Below are 21486 nucleotides of genomic sequence, written 5' to 3' on the forward strand. Positions count from 1 at the left end.
CACCTCCTTACTATTAAATCTCATTCCTACTTGAAAAGAAATATCTTTCAAATTAGTTTCTGGTCTAACTATAGGATAGCTATGCACTTCCCCATCATTCTCATATGAATATGGAGATTTCAAATCAGAAGAAGACGCATAAAATGATTATATATCTAGATCATTCAAATTAGATAGCAAATTCAAATTCATATCAATATTTGGGGAGGTCGATCTAATTGCTTGACTTCCTCATTTGGATTATGTTGAACATAGTTATGAAAAGTCTTGTTTCTAAGTCTTTGGTTTACCATATTTAAAATATCATTATCGTTGCATAGCAAACATAAGTCACAAGATAGTTCGAAACTAGGTTTAAGATACCAATAGCTATGGACGTTAGATACACTTGCTTCCGTCATAAAATTATTTAGCTCAATGATTGACAACATGTCCTTATTAGCAGTCAACACAACCTCAATCTCCCCAACATGATAGTCAAACTTCTCAGCTTCAACAAGTCGACCATTATAATGAATTTAAGATCTACATTATCCATTATGTAAATATATATATATATATAACTACCAACTTACACATTTGCAAGAACTTTTATCATATTCAAGGCAACAAACGTTTAAAGTCGATCACACAATTTTAAATTTCTATATATAGCCAACCGAACATTTAAGAACGTGTCTAACCACAAAAATCTAAATGCTCGAATAAAAGAACATGTATAACCAACGCAAAATTCAAAATATACTCTCAAGAGAACAAAGGCACAAAGTTTTCCTAGTTCTAATTCTAGCTTTTCAAAATTAGACTTATAGAATACCATTAAAAAAGAAAAAGAAATTCAAAATTCTAATTCTAAACAATTACTTTCACATCAAATTGCAATGTCAACAACCTAAGCTACAATTAAAATCAAAATAAAAAAAAGTTATGATCAAAATTTTAGGGGGTGTTTGGGACAAGAATTATAATTATCCTAAGACTATAATAATTATCTCTTACTACAGTAAATACTATTTCAAAACCCCAAATTAACTATAGTCGACACTATTTCAAAACTTTCATTTGTTACTGTATTTACTATTTTATATTCATCATTTTTTTTCTTTGCTATAATATTTACTATTTCATTCTCAAACTAAAATAGTTTACACCTCAAACAAATATTATTATAATCAAAACTAAAATAATCTACATCCCAAACACAAACTATTACAATCCAACTATAATAACCTATGACTATAATAACCAACTCCTTAGAGTTGACAAAAACCCCGCAGGTCCTCGCTCCGTCCCTGGTTTGACCCTCGGTTTGACAGGGGATTCTAACCAGGTCCCTGGTCGGGAATAGGGAGGGCTATGAAGCACAAATACAGATACGGCTACATGATACGGATACGATCGGATATGACGATTCATCAATTTCTAAAAAATTAAGATACGGATATGTCTAAGGATGCGTCTTTTTTTTATATATTTTTTAATTTATATATTTCTAAAAAACGAGAATATTGATACATTGAAGATACATTTTCTTTTTCTTTAAAAAAATCTAGGATATAGATAAACTTAACATACAAGTTAATAACAATAGCACAAAATAGAATACAAATACTGAAATACAATACAAAAAAAACATCTAAGATGTTGAAGTACAATAGTTAATAAAATACAATAAAAAAGTGATTCATATTGCAAAGAAGAAGAAGAAGATTAAAGGGAGAAGTATGAAGATAAACGAATAATTTCTTCATTGAATTGTTGAAGATATCCAAATGGTTTATATTTTTGTGGACTTTATGGGGACTCAAATGTGATAATGGAGATTAGATAATTCTAGTCTAGGTTTTGTTCGTCGTTTTTTTTTTTTTTTTTTTTTCCTTTTAGTTTTGGACTCAAGTAGTGAGCTTTTTAAATATGTTGCCTAGTTTTAGATTGGGAAAGATTAGATGAGTTACTTGTCTTTTTTCTTTAAAAAAAAGTATGCATAGAAGTAGATATGTCAAATCGCGTATCAGATACGTATCTGGGAAGTATCGATATCTGATACGTGTTTGATACGAATTCTTTGCCTCACATGAAATATTTGTGTTTCATAGGGGAGAGAACCCCCCCCCCCCCGCCCGATTAAAGTTTTATTTATATATAATAATTAAAAAAAAAGATGAGTTCCTGCGGGGACCCGTTTCCCCAATGGGGAATTGGTATGAAACCAAAAATCTAATATTTTGAATCAATGAATCTCTCCTCAAAATGAGGGAAGAGGCTTTATTTATAGAGAAAGATTATAAGTTTGTTCAAAACTAACAAACTAACTATAGCTAATTAAAGAAGTAAGCCTTTTAGTTACATCAAATCCACCCCCTCAAGATTGGACTCGTCCGCGAGGTAATTAGGATGCTAAATGGAAGCTGTCCGGAGCAAAATAAGGCTTCAAGTTAGCCACATTGAATACTGGATTATTATGCAAATCTGTTGGTAATTCAATGCGGTATGCATTGGTACCATATTTCTCTAATACTTGAAATGGTCCAAGTTGTCTATCTTTCAATTTGTTGTACGTATCAGTAGGAAATCGAGCTTTACATAGGTTGATCATTACTAGGTTTCCTACCTCAAAATTAACTTCTCTTCTAGACTTGTCTCTAGCTTCTTTGTAAGACAAGGTAGTTTTCTCCAAATGATCATGGACTTCTTGATGAAGCTTTTGAATTCTTTCAGCCATACCTTCAGCCTCAATGCTAACATCCACTACAGAAGGCAAGTTAGAAAGGTCAAAAGTTAGTCTTGGAGTTCTGGTATATACAACTTAAAAGGGGCATCTTCTTGTTGATCTATTCTTCATATAATTAAAGGGAAACTCTGCTTGGGCAAGGGACAAATCCCATTGTTTCGGTTTTGAGTTACTTAGACAACGTATAAGATTTTTCAATGTTCTGTTGGTAACTTCTGTTTGCCCATCAGTTTGACATCCCTATCAGATACAATGGACTTGGGCACTCCATGAAGTCGAACAATCCCTTAAAGAAGAGATTGGCTATATAAACTGCATCATTTGTCTTTTTGCAAGCAAGAAAGTAAGTCATTTTACTGAAACGGTCCACTATCACCATTACTGCATCATACTCTCGTTGGGTTTTTGGAAGACCAAGTACAAAGTCAGCTGATAAGTCTTCCCAAATGGTTGTGGGAATAGGTAATGGTGAATATAGACCCGCATTAGTGCTTGTGCCTTTTTCTTTTTGACAAATAGAACATCTCTTAGCAAAGTTATTTGTGTCCTTCTGAATTTGTGGCCAATAAAACCGAGCAGTCACTAGTTCAAAAATTTTATTTTGACCAAAATATCCAGCCAATCCTCCCGAGTGTGCTTCTTTTAGAAGAGCTTCTTGAAGGGAAGTGTGTGGAATACACAATTGCTCTCCCTTGAATAAGAAACCATCCACTATATGAAAATCATTAGTCTTTATAAAGTGGGTGCAATTATACCATAACTCAGCAAAATCAACATCTTCTTTATATAAACATGGGAGATGAGAGAAAACAGTTACTTCGGTGGCTAAGATAGTAAAGAGAGAATTCTTTCGACTTAGAGCATCGACTACTTTATTCTCCTTGCTTGATTGGTGTTTGATCACAAAGTCAAACCTTCGAATGAAGAAAATCCACCATGTGTGCATACGACTGATATTCTTTTGAGATTGTAGGTACTTCAACGAAAAGTGATCCGTCAACAAGAGAAATTCTTTAAAAAGAAGATAGTGCTCCCATAGTTTCAAAGCTCTAACAAGGGCATAGAATTGTTGTTCATAAGTATTCCAGTTCTGCTTTGTATTACTGAGTTTTTCACTAAAGAACTCAATAGGGTGCCCTTGCTATGATAATACACTTCCAATGCCCACTCCGTAGACATCCACGTCTACTTCAAGTGGTAAAGAGAAGTCTGGTAGCTTAAGAATAGGGCTGAAACTCAACTTTCCTTTGATCATTCAAAGCTACTGTGTTGTTTCTCTCCTTAATGGAAATTGGCTTTCTTTAGACAATTAATAATAGGTGTTACGATAGAGCTGAAATCCTTGATAAATTTTCTGGAAAATGAAGCCAAACCAAGGAAGGCTTGAATGTCTTTTACCGAGCATGAAGTTGGCCATTGGGTAATAGCTTCAATCTTCTTTGGATCAACTTTAATTTGATTGTGACCAATTAAGAAGCCAAGAAATGTAATTTTCTTTACTAGAAAAAGACATTTCTTATGATTGATATAGAGTTTGTCGGTTGTTAATGCTTGAAAAAGGCTTCGAAGGTGCTGAATGCTCCTCAATGTTCCTGCTATACACCAAAATATCGTCAAAATACACTACGACAAATTTGTTAAGGAAAGGATAGAGTACTTGATTCATGAGTCTCATGAAAGTGCATGGAGCATTTGATAGCCCAAAAGGCATGACTAGCCATTCGAACAATCCTTCATTGGTCTTGAACGTCGTCTTCCATTCATCACCCGGTCGTATTATTATTTGGTGGTATCCACTCTTCAAATCTACCTTAGAAAAGATCAATGCTCCTCCAAGTTGGTCAAGTAGATCACTTATACGAGGGATTGGAAAATGGTATTTCACGGTGATTCGATTAATGGCTCTACTGTGCCCTTTGTTGAGTAACTCTTCAATGTTTTGATGAAGGATTTCGTATTCCTTAGGACTCATTCTATAGTGAGGCAAGTTTGGTAGTGTAGCTCCCAGGATTAGGTCAACGTGGTGTTGAATATTTCTCAATAGGAGCAGCCCCTCGGGTTCTCCTTTAAGGAGGGGGAATTCATCGAACAATTCTTGTATCACTAGAGGGTTCCCATTCTCTTGTATTTCTTCGAACTTATCAATAACAACAAGTCCTAAATATCTTCTTCTCTTTCTTTCATCAAAGTTTTTCCACTAATTGTTATAAACAAGTGGCTGTTGTCTTCCTTTTTCATTTTTACGCCTTTATTATTCTTCTTGTTTAGTGGAAGTAAGACCACTTTCTTGCCCATCCAATTAAACTTGTATGTATTCTCTCTCCTCTTGTATAAGGTTCGAGTATCATATTGCCATGGTCTTCCTAACAATATGTGACATACATCTATTTCCAATACATCACATATTATTTGGTCTTTGTAGCTATTACCAATCGAAAGGGGAATGGTGCAAAATTTCACTTACTTGTGCCTCACCACATTTCTTTACCCATGCTATCTTGTATGGGTTTGGATGAGTCTCCACTTTGAGATTTAGAGCTGCCACTAGCTTTTTGGAGACAAAATTCTCGCTACTTCCACCGTCTATGATGACATTGCATACCTTGTTGTTGATTGTACACCTTGTCTTGAAAAGACAATGCCTTTGGGGGTTCAAATCCTCTTTGGGAGTGATTAACATTCCTTGGAGAACATAAGAGAGTTTATCACCATCATTCAGTTCAATGAACTTGGCTTCCTAATCTTCTTCTTCACTGTTTTCAGCCATTATTTCTTCTTCCTCTTCTATGTAAGCCACCGTTTTTCGTTGGGGGCATGCATTAGATAGATGACCAACTTGGCCACATCGAAAGTATTTTCCCAAAAAAGGCCTATTGTAGGGATTTTGAGCTCTCTTCTTGAATGTGGTCTTGGTCTTCCTCACTTCCTTCTTGATTTTCTTTATATTTGTCTTTGGTTAAGGTTGGTGGATTTGGGGGATTTGGTGCTTTACTTGCAGCACTAACCCTTTTGCTTGTGGAGGCTTCCCAAGCGGACCTTCTTGATGAATTCTTGACTCGGATCTCGTTCATCTCTTCCACAGTTTCAGCAAAAGAGATAGCTTCAGTAAAAGAGTGGAAAGGTTGTAGTTTTACCCTTTCTTTGATATCCATGCGTAGACCTCCAATAAACCTTGCAATCAAATGTTATTCACCCTCCATAAGGTTTGTTCTTGCTCTTAGTCGATGGAATTCTTCAATGCAATCAGCCACCGATCGTTCTCCTTGTCTACAATTTTGATATTGACTATACAAGGTTTGCTTGTAATTAGAAGGTAAGAAGCGTTCCTTCATTAACCTTTTCATCTTCTCCCATGAATGAATTGGTTTTCTACCAATTCTTCTCCGATTGATCTTAATTTGATCCTACCAAGCCGAGGCGCCAGCTTTTAACTTTAGTGCCACGAGATGCACTTTCTTGTGCTCGGGAGTGTTCATGTATGTGAAGAAATTTTCTGGGTTCTTGATCCAATCAAGAAATGCTTCAATGTCTCGCTTCCCATTGTAACTTGAAAAGTTAATTTTCATCTTGAAATCATTGTCCTCACGTCTCTCGCCCCTTCCTCTTCTTGGCACAAAGAATCCTTCTTCTTGATCATATTCACTAGATGAATCTCAATCTTGGTTCTTTTGATATCTTTCTTGGCCAATTGGTTGTCTTCTTAGATATTCATGGTGCTGTCTTTGAATTCTTGGATGTCTTTCTTGAAATATTTCTTGCTGGTTTTGGCCATTTCTTGCCCGTTCGCCGCCTTTTCTTCCTCTTCCTCCCCATTCTTGATCAACTGGTTGAATATTCTCTCGATTTTGAGGTGCGGTTGCAAGCATTTTAACTCTTCTAGCAAGGGTTTCTATGCTTTCTTGAAGGTTTGTTAAGGTGCCATGAATTCCCTCCAATGAATTCTCAACGGACAGCAAACGTCGGGTTAAGGTACTTGGAGAGAGGGTGGAAGTATCTTCCACCTCTTGTTCTTGCCCGTGTACATCTCTTTCGATTGGTTGATGGACTCTCTTTCCCACCATCGGTTCCTAAATCTTGGAGTGCTCTGATACCAATTTTGGTGTGAAATAAAAAATCTAATATTTTGAATCAATGAATCTCTCCTCAAAATAAGAGAATATGCTTTATTTATAGAGAAAGATTACAAGTTTGTTCAAAACTAATAAATTAACTATAGTTAAAGTCAAAACTAACAAACTAACTATAGCTAATTAAAGAAGTAAACCTTCTAGTTACATCAGGAATCCCCGTCCCTGTCCCCACCTTCAATTGGCGGGGACAGGTTGAGGATGGGGAGAAATACCCCGTGGGAATGGGGATTGGGAGTCCCCCGCCCGCTCTAGCCTTGTTGCCAACCCTACAACTTCTTTTCCCAAACGTCTCTTTAAAGAATAGATGTTAAAAAACTAATTCTAAACAAAATTTTAAAAAATATGAATAGAAAACAAATTCTGAACCAATTTTAAGGAAAAGATGAATAGGAAACCAATTCCAAACCAAAATTTAAAGAAAACATGTTCGTAAAACCAAATTTTAAACAAAATTTTAAATAAAAGAAATAAAAACCTCTTTGTTGTGGGATTAAGCATGCACTGCTAGAAGTTGCCACCAACGTTACCGGAAGTTGCCGTCCAAGAGGTTAGCAGATGTCAAAGTTGAATAACACATTTGAGACAAGGACTATTCAATAGTCATGACAAGGATTATCTTATGATTACAATAATTATCTTTTACTACGATAAATACTATTTCAAAATTTTCAATTAACCAACACTCTTTCAAAATTCTATTTACTATAATATTTACTATTCTACATTCATCATTTTTTATTCATTTTACAGATTACCATTTCCTTCTCAAATTAAAATAGTTTACACCTCAAACACATATTATTATAATCCAAATTAAAATGGACTATTGGTCTTCAGAGTAAAGATACAAGAAACTAAAAGATTTGTTTCTTCTTTTTCTATTTTTTAAAAATATTTTTAAACTATCTAACATTTTAACCTAATAAAATCTAATTTTAAAATAAAATTTGACAAATAGGCACACATCATCATTTAATAGTCTAGTTAGCAAACTATTAAATCAACTAATGGTCAAATAAGTCTAGAGATCATTTAGAATTACTATTCAAATTTTAGGTATTAAAAATATCCATTATAAGACATCTACTTCAAATCTGACGAAAAATGTATTTTGCCTTTTTTTCCCCCCTTCATATTTGGCATTTTATCAAAATTGTTGTACTGTAAAAAGACCGAATAAAAACCCTTCATTTGGGAATCAGAACGACGTCGCTGAAAGGGTTCTTGCATTTCTATGCAAATCGAGGTCAGTTCTTCTTTGGAGCAGTGAGGTCGGTGACGATCAAAACTTAGCTGAAATTTCCTACGGCGAGGAACGGAGAAACGTCGAAAATCTCGGCGAAAATGGGAGCAGCGAGTAAAGTGGGCGATTGGGCGTTCAAGGCCTTTACTGCCGGTCTCGGTGTCGCCACCATTTATCTCACTGCTACCTTCTCAGTCAACGTCTACAGAGGATTGTCTTGGCATAAAGCTCAATCCGTAAGATTTCTCTACTTCGCTTTATGTAATTTTTTATCAGCCCTTGCCTATAGCTTATTATTCATAATTCCACTCTTTCTTTTATCAATGTTGTTTAGCTTTTGGTTCATTGTCAATTTATCGCGTTTTAGTAATTCGGACTGAATTTCGACATTGGGGTTGAGCTAAAACTTCGAGATTATTGCAAATCAATTGTAGGAATTAGTAGATGATGTGGGGAACATATTGAAGAGGGCACTGACGGTTACGGTGTAAGCTGTAAGGTTCTGAATATTTCGTTCTCATCTATTTGTAGGGCGCAGCTAATCAGCATAATCTTAATACTTGAACAAGGGAAATGATCTTTGTTATATCAACACCGAATCCTACGTTTAATTATATCTATACTTCAACACTCCCTATACTTGTGAGTTTGAAAATTTATAAAAGACTCAACAAGTGAAAATTAATATGAGTTAGAGAGGAAATGATGCTGTTGGAATCACTATTAAAGGTTAAGTTGATGGGAGAGGAAAGGATGTCGTATGAAAATTAATATGAATGGGAGAAGAAATGATGTTGTAGGAATCATCATTGAACTCAAAAACAAGTAAATTTACTTATATCTCTTAAATCACTGATTGATTTAACAACATAAGCTTGTGGGTAAAGAAAGATTTAATTATATATCACTAACACTCCCCCTCACATGTGGGCTTGAAATATGAAGAAGACCCAACAAGTGGAAATTAATATCAATTGGGGATGGAAAAACAATGCAGGGGTTTGAAGACATGACCTCCTTGGACCACCTACTTTGATACCATCTTAAATCATCGATTGACCCAAAAACTTAAATTTGTGGGTAAAGACAAATTTAATTATATATCACTAACAATATTAATATCAGTACTTTTAACAATCTTCTTCTATTTTAGGATTGAATTTTTCTTAAGTAATGTCTCTTGAATCTTGACTATCAAGTTCCATGGACTCTTAGGAGTTATTTGGAGCGCTGAGTTGATTATCTTAGTTTAGTGGGTTATAATAGTCTGGGTACAAATTATTTTAGTTTATAATAATCTTCGTTTGAGGTGCATACTATTTTAGTCTAAGTTACAATTTACAAATAAGGAGGGAGGATAGTTACAAAACAGTAAACACTATAGACAATGAGAGTTTTCAAATAGTTTTACTGTAGCTAAGTGTGAGTTATAATAACCAAGAACTTTAACTATTATAATAAGAGACCCAAATATCGAAGGGCTATAATACCCCACTCCACCAAGGGAAGTTGGGAGTTCAAACGCTCCCTTAATTTTGCTATCATTCATCTGGTTTACTGCATCATTCTCTAATAATGTTTATTAGATACTTCAATGGTTCTCTAGCATATTGAAGATGACAAGTTCTGCAAAATATTTGCATCATGATACCTCTTGAAAGGACTAAAAGGGTTATGGCTTCTTTTTGTGCAGAAAATCAACGACAATTCAAATGAAGAGGCTACATAATTTGAATTTTCAAGCCACGGAACATCTGCAACATCTTCAAGTTCAAATCTCATTTGTCTACAAATTTTGTATGATCAGGTTCTAAATTGATGTCAATGCTTCAGTTTATACCTTATATTTTATGGGAAGAACATACTTTCTGTTTGGACAACTAGCTTATTGAGGGCATAATTCATACAACTTCAGCAATTTACTGCAGAACATTTCAACTATTCTAATGGGAATTTCTTTAGGTACCTTCTTGTGGTAGTTTTTTCTTATTCAATAGTTTTGTTGTATATCATTTGATCCTTTTTTTTTTTGCATCTCCTTGCTATGCATATGATGGAAGATTAGTACCCTATTTGAGGATAATGGTTGTTGGACTCTATTAAGAAACATTTGAGTTATAGATTAATTCTGTATTCGGGATCGAGTCATTTGCGATATGCTATGGTAATCTTATGAATTACATTAATTCAACACAAATCAAACCTAGATTAGCTGTTTTTAGTGTTTGATAAAGTGTGTATACAATAGATCAAAGGTTCATCTTTGATGTTAGCTTGAATTTCAAAGAATGCTAAGTTGATGAAGAGTTTTTGTTCTTTATTTTCTGGTTTTGTTGTCAACTATAACGTTTTAATGATTCTCTTAAATCACATATTGATTGAGATTTGATTTTGCAAGTGATTGTGTTGAACTTTTAACTGTTTTTCGTGTTTGATAAAACAGATTATTAAATTAATTAAAGAAAAATATTTTTTAAGAAATTAAATTGATTTATAGTTCGGGTCCATTAATATGAGATGCTCTTTCTATCTAACTTTTAGAATTTTTCATTTTATCCTAAATTTATTATTTTTCACGTTTAAGTTATAAAGAACTTATTTACGTCATATTATAGCTAAACAACTTTATATTAAATTTTAGATGTATTAAGCAAATAATCTTACTAAAAATGGTAAAAATAGTATAAAAGACTCTTTTGAGCCACTAGACATGCATCGCGTTAAAAGGTCAATAAGAAGTGTATCTACTAATCAATACAATAGGAAGGAATTTGATAAAAGCATAGTTTAGTAATATTGGACAATATTTGGATGCATCTCGAACATCATCTATCTTTGTGTATAGTCTCACCACTTCCATAAAAAATATTAAAATATTTTTTAAAAAGGAAAAATGCAAAATTTGTCACATGATAAGTTATGATTGGACAATTTGGTAGGATGTTCAAAGATATGTATCACACTCTTATATTAAAAATGATAATGTTATATAGACATATAGAGATTATACTTTAATCAACTCTTGATAATAGTATATACACGGACATTAAAGATTTGATCGCTTGATAATTGTATATAACTTGACAAGTTAGCTATGCTTGGGTAGGCTAATATCTTTTTTTTTTTGACAAAAAAGATATAGGAGCAACAACCTTCAAACAAACACCCAACAAATAAGGGAGAGAATACTATCTCAAAAAACATATTTACAAATCAAAGAACCTAATGTCCAGCGGTTTGATAAAAATTTTGTTATGTAAAAATCTGTAATACTAAATCTAATTTTTTTTCACTTACTGATTAATTTTTTTAAAAAATACTATTAAGATCGACATTTTATATTTCTGACATTTAACATTTTAAACTTTGATTAAACCTAATAATTGTACATTAATAAGTAATCTTCTTTAATATATATACACACAATGATGTCATTTATTTTTAAAGATCTCCTTGTGGTTCTGCAAACGTCAGTTGCACGATCCAATTCTGAAAATTCGAATGGGCGATGAACTGGAAGCGGTTTAAGAAGTTCAACTTCGTCGGAAATGGAGCAACGACTTAACAGTCTCCGACCAGTTTCATTGACCGCCGTTCACTCTGATTCACACGGGTAACTGCTCGAAAATCTATAGCGTTTCACATCTTCAAGCCCAAAACCAAATTTGCCGCTTATGGAGGAATCGAAAGCTGCGGCGTACTACGATGAGCTCACTCGTAAAGGAGAAGGGGCAGCAAGGTTCAAACGAGGCCTCGGTTTTTCCGCCTCCGACTCCAACAGTGACGTGGTCTCCGCGTCCAAGGGCTCCGCGCTGCCTTCGTCGTCTTCCTTCCTCAGTTCTTTTGTTAAAGCCTCAAGCCCTTCCAAGGCCTCCGAGTTCGAAAAGCAAGCGCAGCTCGAGGCCATTCAGAACAAGCTTAAGAAGAAGAAACCAAGCTCTCCCGAAGGAGAAGAGAGGCGCCCTAGGGCTTTGGAGAGAGATCGTCGGAAATCGAGCCCTAGACGAAGGTCTTTGAGTAAGGAGAGGGAGAGACATTCGCATTCGAGGAGGCGGAGTTCGAGTAGAGATAGGGAGAGACATTCGAGGCGGCGAAGTAGGAGTCGAGATAGGTATGGGGATACGTATAGAGATAGGGATAGAGAGAGGAGGAGGAGAAGTAGGTCTAGGAGTAATTCAGATAGGGACCGGCGGCGTCGACGGAGTAGAAGCTTGTCGCTAGAGAGGAAGAAGTTGAATGGAAGTAAGGGAGGGGGAAAACAGAAAGACCGTAAAGTTGAAGGACAGAAGACTGAAGGTGTTGATTATTCAAGATTGATTGAAGGATATGACATGATGGTATGCTTCATCCTTCCTAGGATTGCATATTTCATTTTTGGCAATTGAATCAATCAGTTTATATGCATATTTCTGTTTTTCATTATCTTTTGATCAAAGTTCTGTTTCTCTTCAGTTTGTTATTGGTTTCTGCATCATTTTACTATTTGGAATTTTCCCCACCTTTGAATGTTCATGCTACATTTTGGTGTATAAGTAGCTAATAGTTTGACACAACAATTTTATATTCATATTTGCCGACTGCCAGTTTCATTGGAACTTAATTGTTGTAGTTGTAGGGTTAGTTGAGTTGTCCTGTTCTGTTTTATTTTTCTTTCATTCTAAAGTTAGTTATATACTTCTAAAGTTTGGTCTCCAGAAGATGGTATTCTATTAGTTTGTATCACCTAAAAACAAAGAACTTATATATTCTCCTAGTAATTCTGTTTACAATAGATAAGTGCTGAGGTAATGTCCTTACTTGAATAGGGTCTGTTCAATAGGTTATACAACCGTGTTCTTGAGTTCTAAAAATAGACAAGTGCCGATGTACTGGTTCCGTTGTTGGTGAATTGACCTGAAACGTGATATTATTACTTTACTTCCCCATCTATGTCATCTCTCAGCAGAATACTGCCATGCTATTCTTTTAATTGGAAACTGATTTCTTTCTTTTGTTTGTTCACCAGTCTCCAGCTGAAAGAGTGAAAGCGAAGATGAAACTACAACTTGCTGAAACTGGTAACTTATCAGTTGATAAATAATACTTTGTTTTTCAATGTATTACACGGATGATGAGGTGATCTCTCTGAGGTCCTCCCGGATTATAACTTCGACTTCCATTTGCAAGTTCTCCCCTCTTTCCAATTGTAATGGGGACTTTAGCACACAAACAAATATAGACATTTGATAAGTATTGAATCTGGCTCTTCATATTCAAAATGCAGCCAGAACGGATGATACAAAAGGCACAGGCCCAGGTTGGGAAAGGTTTGAGTTCAACAAGGATGCTCCACTTGATGATGAAGAAATTGAAGGTATAAATTTCAGCAATTAGTCTTCTAATTTCTTTTTCAAATCAATAGTTGATTTATGAACCAATATTCAATTTGCATTCTAAAAATAATAATCGTTTATACTCGCCATATGTTGTAATTATTTTTATTTGTTATTATATATTATCCTTTTTTACTTCAAGCAATTTTTGTTTTAAATATTAAAATTGGTAGTATCTCAATCGTGAATTGTCGACGGTATACCAACTGCTACATGCATCTTTACTCTCCTTCCGAGTAAGTTTGTGTCAATTCATGCTGGGTAGAATTTGTATTTTTTTAGTCTCCTCTTTTCTCATGCAAGAATATAGAAATAAACAAATTGATTTATTATTCTTCCTTTGTACATGTTTGTATGGTTGTTTTTTTCAATTCTCTACTATAGACAATTGGAGTTATTGTAGTTCTATAATACCGTTGGTTTTAGGTTGATTTCTGATCATATTTTGTATTGTGCGAATAGTTTCTTTGTTAGCTATTGTTGTTCACACCCTTGCTTGAGGATTTGGGTAGGATGAACATTGCTGAAATTTCATGAGGTTCTTTTTCTACAGAATTTTGAAGTGGCATTTTCTTCTTACAAAATGTTGCACTGGCCTGGGCACGTTCCTCTGTTTTCATCAATTTATTTGATGTTTATAATGAATTATATTTTCAATAGATTGAATTTCTTTAAACTAAAAACCTGGGTTAAGAAGGGCAGGTTAGGGAACCTCCCCAACTAATCTAAGAAGTTATAAAAAGGTCCCTCTTTTATCTAGATGACGATAACGACAATGGCGACAACAACAACAATAATATTAATTACATTTACTTTTTATAGAGTATACAATCTAGAGGTCCAAAAGATAGTCCCAACAATCTTTTGCATTGTCTTTTGGGTTGCACTACGCACCCTTCGATGGTTCTTTGTTGCTTTCTAACTTGGTGTTGGTGAGACCCATAAAATAGTCCCGACGATCATTATCCTTCAAAATGTCGAAGAGCCCTACCAAAGGTATTTTGTGCACCTAGAAACAGCTTCATAGAACCACAACTATGCAACCATCTCACTCAAATAATACAAACATATCTTTGCTTTTGACTCTTGTTTACCATAGTATGTTTACCAACCTACCTAAACCATGGGAATATCTACACAGCATCCACAAGGCCTTTGTAAGGTATTTCCTTACAAGATTAGTATTATTGAATGCAAAATTGCCCTAAGGCAATACGGACTCCTTTTCTCACCAGGAGAAGCCTCAACCAAAATTCAGATAAAAGAAATAGGCTACTGCCTTCTAGTTCTACTGATATACTCACCTCACTCACCTATACACCAACATTCTCTCTCCCAATGGTCTCTCCCCACTGACCCAACAGAAACGTTCCTTCACGTCCCTCGCTTCCATGCTCTAACAATCTTCTATAATGCCATTTTTACCCCCTCCTCCTATACCTTGATGAATTGCCGGTGGCCTAACAGCCTACATGAGAACTTTTTGCCTTAAAAGGTTTCGAAGTATCGTTTGGGTGTGCCACCAAAATTCATCCACAGGAACTTGTTAAGTGGTAAATCTGTATTTCAAATGTCGTTTTTTGCTTCTCTAGTAAATTGGTTATGGCCTGGGATGGGCATTCTCATAGTATTATTGAGTAAATTGCATATCCTTATATGGCTTTCTTGCTACATGCAGCTGCAGAAGATGATGCAACATTAGTAAAGCATATTGGACAAAGCTTTCGATTTTCTGCAATTGAGGTTGTTCCTTTCTCGTAACTTGTTTGACTGTCTCTCATATTATTGGTGGAATTAATTTACTGTTTATTGTAGGCTAGGAAAGAGGAGCAAATCAAAGCTGCTCATGACGAGGCCATGTTTGGAGCACCAGTGGGTCAATTATTAAGTACAACCAATGATGAGGACGAGCTGGGGAACGAAAAGTCGAAGGAGTTGTGTGATAGCGGTGTGGCAACAAGTCTATTGAGTGAGAAGGTATTTCTGCTTCTTTTCTCCCTCTTTCATTGATGACTTTTGGGTGTTGAATGGAAGTATGATAGCCAGCCCTATCTTTTGGAACCTCATTATAGATAATTGCAAAACAACAAGGTTCTTGGCGTGACCGTGCTCGTAAAGTTTAGATCAACAAGCTGATATTTGGTAGGTTCCTAAACTGGTTCAGAATTCCATTGCCCATTGCTGGTTATGATAGCTGTTTTTGGATTTTGTTGCATGGTGAGAACTACGGAAATTTTTTTAGTATTATGATAGAAGGATACCTTTTTCGTATTACCTTCCTTTTATTATTTAGATTTAAATACTACTTTAGTTCTTATAGTTTCAACTTTACTTTATTTTAATCTTTATACTTTTAAAATATTCCTTTGGATCTTTGTACTTTCAACTTTTCTTCATTTTGGTCTCTATACATCCAAAATATCTATTTTGGTCTTCATACTTCTAAAAAGTGACCATTTTGATTTATTTCTTTTCATTTTTATTTAATTTTTAAGTGACTAAAATGGTCACTTTTTTATTGTACTAAAAAAAAAAATGTCACTAGGGACAAAAATAAACAAAAGCTGAAAGTACAAGGACAAAAATAAACCTTTTGAGAGTATAATGATCAATGAACTTAAGTTGGAATTACATGGATCCAAATGAACATTTTCAAAATACAAGGACCAAAGGATGGATACCAAAGTAGTATTTATGCCTATTATTTACCTTGAGAAGCATTTAATAATGATTGGAATATGTTCTAGGTAGTATTAGAAAGCTAGTACATTGATGATTAGCCCATTATTTTGCTCGCAGTGGGCTTCTGTCTGCCTCCCAGTAAAAGATACCAAGAACGTCAGGTACAACTTTTGCCCATATCCAGCCCAAGGATAAGTGTACTTTTTGTAATGCGTGTTGGTTCTAGTTGTGGCTTTATGTCATGTATATTATTATCTTATTGTTTGTTTTAGGAGTTTGAAGATGAAAAATATCAAGTGATACATTAGATTGATTCATGTAAGCCTAAATTATAGGAAGAAATATCAAGCATTTTCTGTCGAGTATTTTTAACTTTTCTCTTTAACAACTGCTAGCATTTTCCCCTGGCAGAAAATGAACATAGGGATAAAAAAAAAAAAAAAAAGTTTGAAGTTCAATTTAATAAAATTGAGAGTTTGGAGTGAAAATTACGACTTGGAAGTTTAGTGAATTTTAATTTTTTTTTTCTTCTCGTGTATCGCTTTATTTTGTTTGATAACACTTTGTTTTTTGTTTGTACTATTAAAGATTTAATATTACATGATATTTACTGTAAATTTTAACAGGTTCATTTAGTTCGAAAACAAAAAGAAATACTTTTCCTTTTTAGTTTTTTACTTAAATTATACAAAATGTTCTTGAGGTTTCAATTCAATATTTTTATTTATAGTCTTGAATTTTGAAATTGGTCCCTTTTTTTCCCATTAAAATAAAAGATGATAATTGACTTGGAAACAATGGATAAAATATAGGTGTAAAATATAGATGGTGTTTGTGATATAGTGGTGGGGCATGCATTTTTTTTTTTAAATTAAGAATAAAAGATGTACATTATACTATATACAAAATCATTGATACCATCATGATTGACCTAATGGTAAAAAAGAAGCTCATGAATGGTTGAGGTCAATAGTTCAATCATGGTAGTCACTTATCTAAGAATTTCGACACCCAAATGTTATAGGGTCAGGTGGATTGTCCCATAAGATTAATGGATGTGCACGCAAGTTGGCTTCAACATTTATAGATTAAAAAAAAAACGTTGTTACTATTAACATTCCAAAAAAAATTGATACATTTACGTATAAGCTACCACACTTGATTATATTATTATAAGTAATGTTATGTATGTCTTTCAATTTCTACATATTGATTGTCATTAATTTTCATCGCATTTTAATTAAAAAAATGAAAGTTTTTTAGTTTAATAATTATAATGATAGAGATCAAACCTTTGATTTTTAAAAAGGAGTGTGTGTCAATTACTAAGTTGGTTGGGCAATAGTAATAAAAATATTGAACTCCCTTAATAGTCTTATTTTTGAACAAATTTCAAATTTTATTGATGCAAAATCGGCACAATTAAATATTACTAGTTTATTATTACGTGCAACAAAGGTATAGATTCTCACAATTTCTACATTGTTTATTATATCATTCAGTTCTTTAGTTTCCTATATTATTTGATTTAATAAATAAATAAGTGAATTATTATTATTTTTTATTATTGTCAATTGTGTTATGTGTATGGCACTTAAATGAATGATGAGTGAACTTCAATTTATATAAATTAAAATATATTACAATTTATTATTTTGTTGATACATTTACTCAAATATGACTTATTTTGTTAGTTTGCCATTCAAAATTCAATAAGAATGGAAAGATCTCTATATCATTGTTGTATTTAATTTTTTTTTATTTCCACGTATTGTTTAATTTAATAAAAAAAATTGTTTAATTCCATGAAAAAAAATCTCATAATTAACATTGATTTGTTCAAATATTGTTTTATTTAATAAATGAATAAATAAATATATATCTAAATTTAAATAATTAATTTAATACATTTTTTTAAAAAATAAATATAAATTATTTTAGTGTTCTATTAATCAAAATTTGGCTGGATGTATATGTTGATAGTTTGTTCGCCCTGCATTCATCTCACATCATAAAAACCTAATAATCAAAAGTATTGATCAAATATTGTTAATTTTAATAAATAAATAAATGTATATATGTTTAAATTAAATTAAATTATAAATTTAATGTTTAAAATTAAATAAATATATGTTATCTTATTAATCACAATTTAGTTGGGGATATAAGTAGATATTTTGATTAATCACTGCTATTCAAATATTTTGTTTTATTTTTTTAGAATAATTTAATAAGAAAATAAATAATTTAATAATATTATTTTATTATTAAATCTCAACCCAAAAACCTAATGATCATAAGTGTCATACAATAAAATTGAGATATGATAGATATGAGAATACCTAAATCTCAAATTTTTAAATATAAATAATTTCAAATTCTAATAAGCACTAAATATTTGATATGATTTTATGATCTATATTTTTTTTTTAATAAAATAATAGAAGGGATTTAAATTCAAATATTTGAATCAAAATTATATTTAAATCTAAAATATATAAATGAACAATAAATATAATTAAACTACATCATATATACTCGAAAATCATTCTGTCGTTTATCAAAAATCTACACAATCGTGTAGACGATGCACCAATAAGAGGAAGCGTTAAAACATACAACGAACGATTGTGTAAAGGTGTAAACGGTACTTTAGCAGGTCTACGTTCACTGTGCAAATTAACAATACTTTAACAAAATCTAAACGATCGGCCAAAGGCCTTTTATCACTCTTTAAAGTATTAAAGAACGAAATTCTTCAGAGTATTAAAGAACAAAATGCCTCAAAATATTACATAACCAAATGCCTTGCTCTCGATTATAATTCACTCTTTTGCATTAAGAGAAAGAAGTCAACAATCCACTGTTTTTTCTTGATTAAGATATATCTTTATAACCATTCAATAAAATAAAGTCTTTTTAAAATTTAGGCTCAAGATTGCATTTGCAATCATAAAAAGTGTTTATAGAAAAATATTAACTATCTACATTATTTTGTAAAAAAAATTATTTATTAATCTAATAAAATCACTTTCTAATTTTAACTAAGGTGTAAAAGGTGATAGATACTAACTTTTAGATTCAGCTTCCCTAAAGATTTGCCAACTTCCTAACCATTTAACTAAATATATTATAATAATATCTTTTTAAATTAATGTATTTTGCTATATATATTTTTAGATGTTAATTAATTCATTTTTTATAAGAATTATTTTTTTAAAATAATTTGTCCAAAAAGATATTTTTCAGAAACTTTATCAAATTATTTAGATTAAATAAATTTAGTTGGAATTTAAATCATAGACATTTTAAAATAAATTATAAATTAATTATCTAGATAAAAATAATTGAAATAACAACCCTATTCATATAACTAAATTAATATTAATTTACCAAACATCTAATTTAAATTAAAATTTATCACAATATTTTACTTACCACAATCTCAAATGGTAGTGCATTAAAAAAAAAGAAAGAAATATTTTGTATAAAAATCCTAATATTTTGTAAAAACGAAGGCGCAACTCAAGCATTTGTGTACGTGTCAACTAATAATTGGCCGAATGTCCAGTAAAAAGCCGTATAGAACAGCCAATTATCTACGACTCCGTGTCTAATTTTATTGAAAAAATAATTTATAAATATATATAAATCCCGAAATTCACATCTCCTTCCCCCACAACTCTCCGATTCAGCCGCGTCTCAGCCTCTTCGATCCGCTTCCTCCGCCGATATTCATCAATGGCTCCTTCCTCCAACCTTAGTCGATGGCTGAGGCCCGAGGTAATCATTCAGATCTGCGCTCTAATTATTCTCTGATTCTGTTTTTCTATTGATTGATGTCCGTTCCCTGCCGTTTAATCATCTAGATTCCTTTTTTAGGTTTACCCACTTTTCGCGGCGGTAGGAGTGGCCGTCGGAATCTGCGGATTTCAGTTAGTCCGTAACATCTGCATCAACCCTGAAGTCAGGTCTCTCCGTGTTTTCTCTAATTTTAACTTTCCATTTGTGTTTTTAAGTTTGATTTTCTTTTGTGGTTTAATCTGCTTATTCTCATGGTATATGACGGTACTGGATTTGAGGATGTTTTGGACATTAACCTACCTTTGACTCTTTTGCTATCCCTGCGATTAGTTCGAAGAGGACGATGAGTACTAGTAATTTGTTAGATTATGATGCATGTATAATAATGTATATACTAGTACTTAAATGGATTTAACTAGTCGAATTGTTGATTTCTGCGGCATAATAACTGTAAAGAATCTTTGGGTATACTCATGGTATATGACGATACTAGATTTTTTAAGATGAATAATAAGAACTTTTGGTCATAAAACTACCTTTGACCCTTTGCCATCCCTGTGATTAGTTCGAATAGGATGATGAGTTTTTAAATAGATTTAACATTCAAATTGTTGATTGCTGCTGCAAAATAACTGTAAAGAATCTTAAACTGCCAAGATCTGCAAATTGAATTTGACAAGAAATTTGAACGCTTGTAACTATTCTGTTTTCTGTTTTTTGTTTTGGAAAATTAAAAACACCTCCATCACCTGGCTTTATTGTCTACTTTCTATGGATGTTTTTCAGAAATCAAGCCATTTTTTAAAACTAGAAAAAGTTTGTGAGAATTAGCTTTTGTTTTTGGAATTTAACTAAGAAATCAATTTAAATAGATTGAAAATATGCTTAATTTACAAAAACCAAATAGTTACCAAACGGGGCTGAAATGATTAGTCTTTCCCAATACTTCTTATTTGTCCTACTTAGAATTTAATATCCTATGATTAGTTGAGGGATTAATTGAGGTACGTAAGGGAACTGATTTGTTGTATTTTATTCTGAATTAGGAGTTTTGTAACCTGATTAGTACATCGTTTTTTATCCTTTGAAAATCAGAGTGAGCAAGGAGAATAGGGCTGCTGGAGTCCTGGATAACTTTGCTGAGGGAGAGAAATATGCCGAACATTTCCTGAGGAAATTCGTACGCAACAAGTCCCCAGAAATTATGCCATCGATCAACAACTTCTTCACAGACCCGAGTCGAAACTAAGAATGCTACAATGAAAGGAGGATTACACATTAGTTTGGATATAGATTTGAGTTTGGATTGTTGGTGGGTTGGTGGCTGTAAACTATGCTGCTGTTACGTTTGCTTTTTTTGTTGATCTGAGAAAGTTTGAAAACAGTGGTCTGATGAAATAAACTATTCTGAACCATAATTTGATTTCAGTTATTGTGAAATTCTGATGCTGATGGATATAGTGAATTCTCTTATTCTATGATATAACTGTTTGGTATACATCTTCAGAATCGTGGGCGTGGAAC

The 21486-nt window shown here is 33.0% G+C and overlaps 2 protein-coding genes and 1 long non-coding RNA gene across 6 annotated transcripts; all 3 read left to right on the top strand.

Moving 5' to 3' along the window:
* The first annotated feature begins 8027 nt into the window (after positions 1–8027).
* On the top strand, positions 8028–10211 carry LOC120083409. Its single transcript, XR_005483415.1, has 2 exons — positions 8028–8340; positions 9798–10211. It is a non-coding gene; the product is annotated as an uncharacterized LOC120083409 (long non-coding RNA).
* Positions 10212–11543: 1332 nt separating this feature from the next.
* LOC120083755 (serine/threonine-protein kinase fray2) lies at positions 11544–16530 on the top strand. Of its 4 annotated transcripts, none has more exons than XR_005483535.1 (7): positions 11544–12441; positions 13110–13161; positions 13368–13457; positions 15155–15219; positions 15292–15453; positions 15549–15693; positions 16276–16530. XR_005483535.1 is itself a non-coding variant. In XM_039039613.1 (7 exons), exons 1-6 carry the CDS (start codon positions 11779–11781, stop codon positions 15597–15599), a joined length of 1083 nt encoding a protein of 360 aa, XP_038895541.1. In that variant the 5' UTR covers positions 11544–11778; the 3' UTR covers positions 15600–15618; positions 16257–16530. The 4 variants fall into 4 exon arrangements, 3 of the variants coding, with proteins under 3 accessions (XP_038895541.1, XP_038895539.1, XP_038895540.1); XM_039039613.1 differs by having other exon boundaries at positions 15549–15618; positions 16257–16530; XM_039039612.1 differs by having other exon boundaries at positions 11545–12441; positions 15549–15618.
* Positions 16531–19780: 3250 nt separating this feature from the next.
* Positions 19781–21420, top strand: LOC120082448. The gene is made up of 3 exons (XM_039037628.1): positions 19781–19941; positions 20041–20129; positions 21058–21420. The coding sequence occupies exons 1-3, from the start codon at positions 19900–19902 to the stop codon at positions 21209–21211; spliced, it is 285 nt and encodes a 94-aa protein (XP_038893556.1). The 5' UTR covers positions 19781–19899; the 3' UTR covers positions 21212–21420.
* The last annotated feature ends 66 nt before the right edge of the window (positions 21421–21486 follow it).

The sequence above is a fragment of the Benincasa hispida genome, chromosome 8, assembly GCF_009727055.1.
Source record: "Benincasa hispida cultivar B227 chromosome 8, ASM972705v1, whole genome shotgun sequence".
NCBI classification, from domain to species: domain Eukaryota; kingdom Viridiplantae; phylum Streptophyta; class Magnoliopsida; order Cucurbitales; family Cucurbitaceae; genus Benincasa; species Benincasa hispida.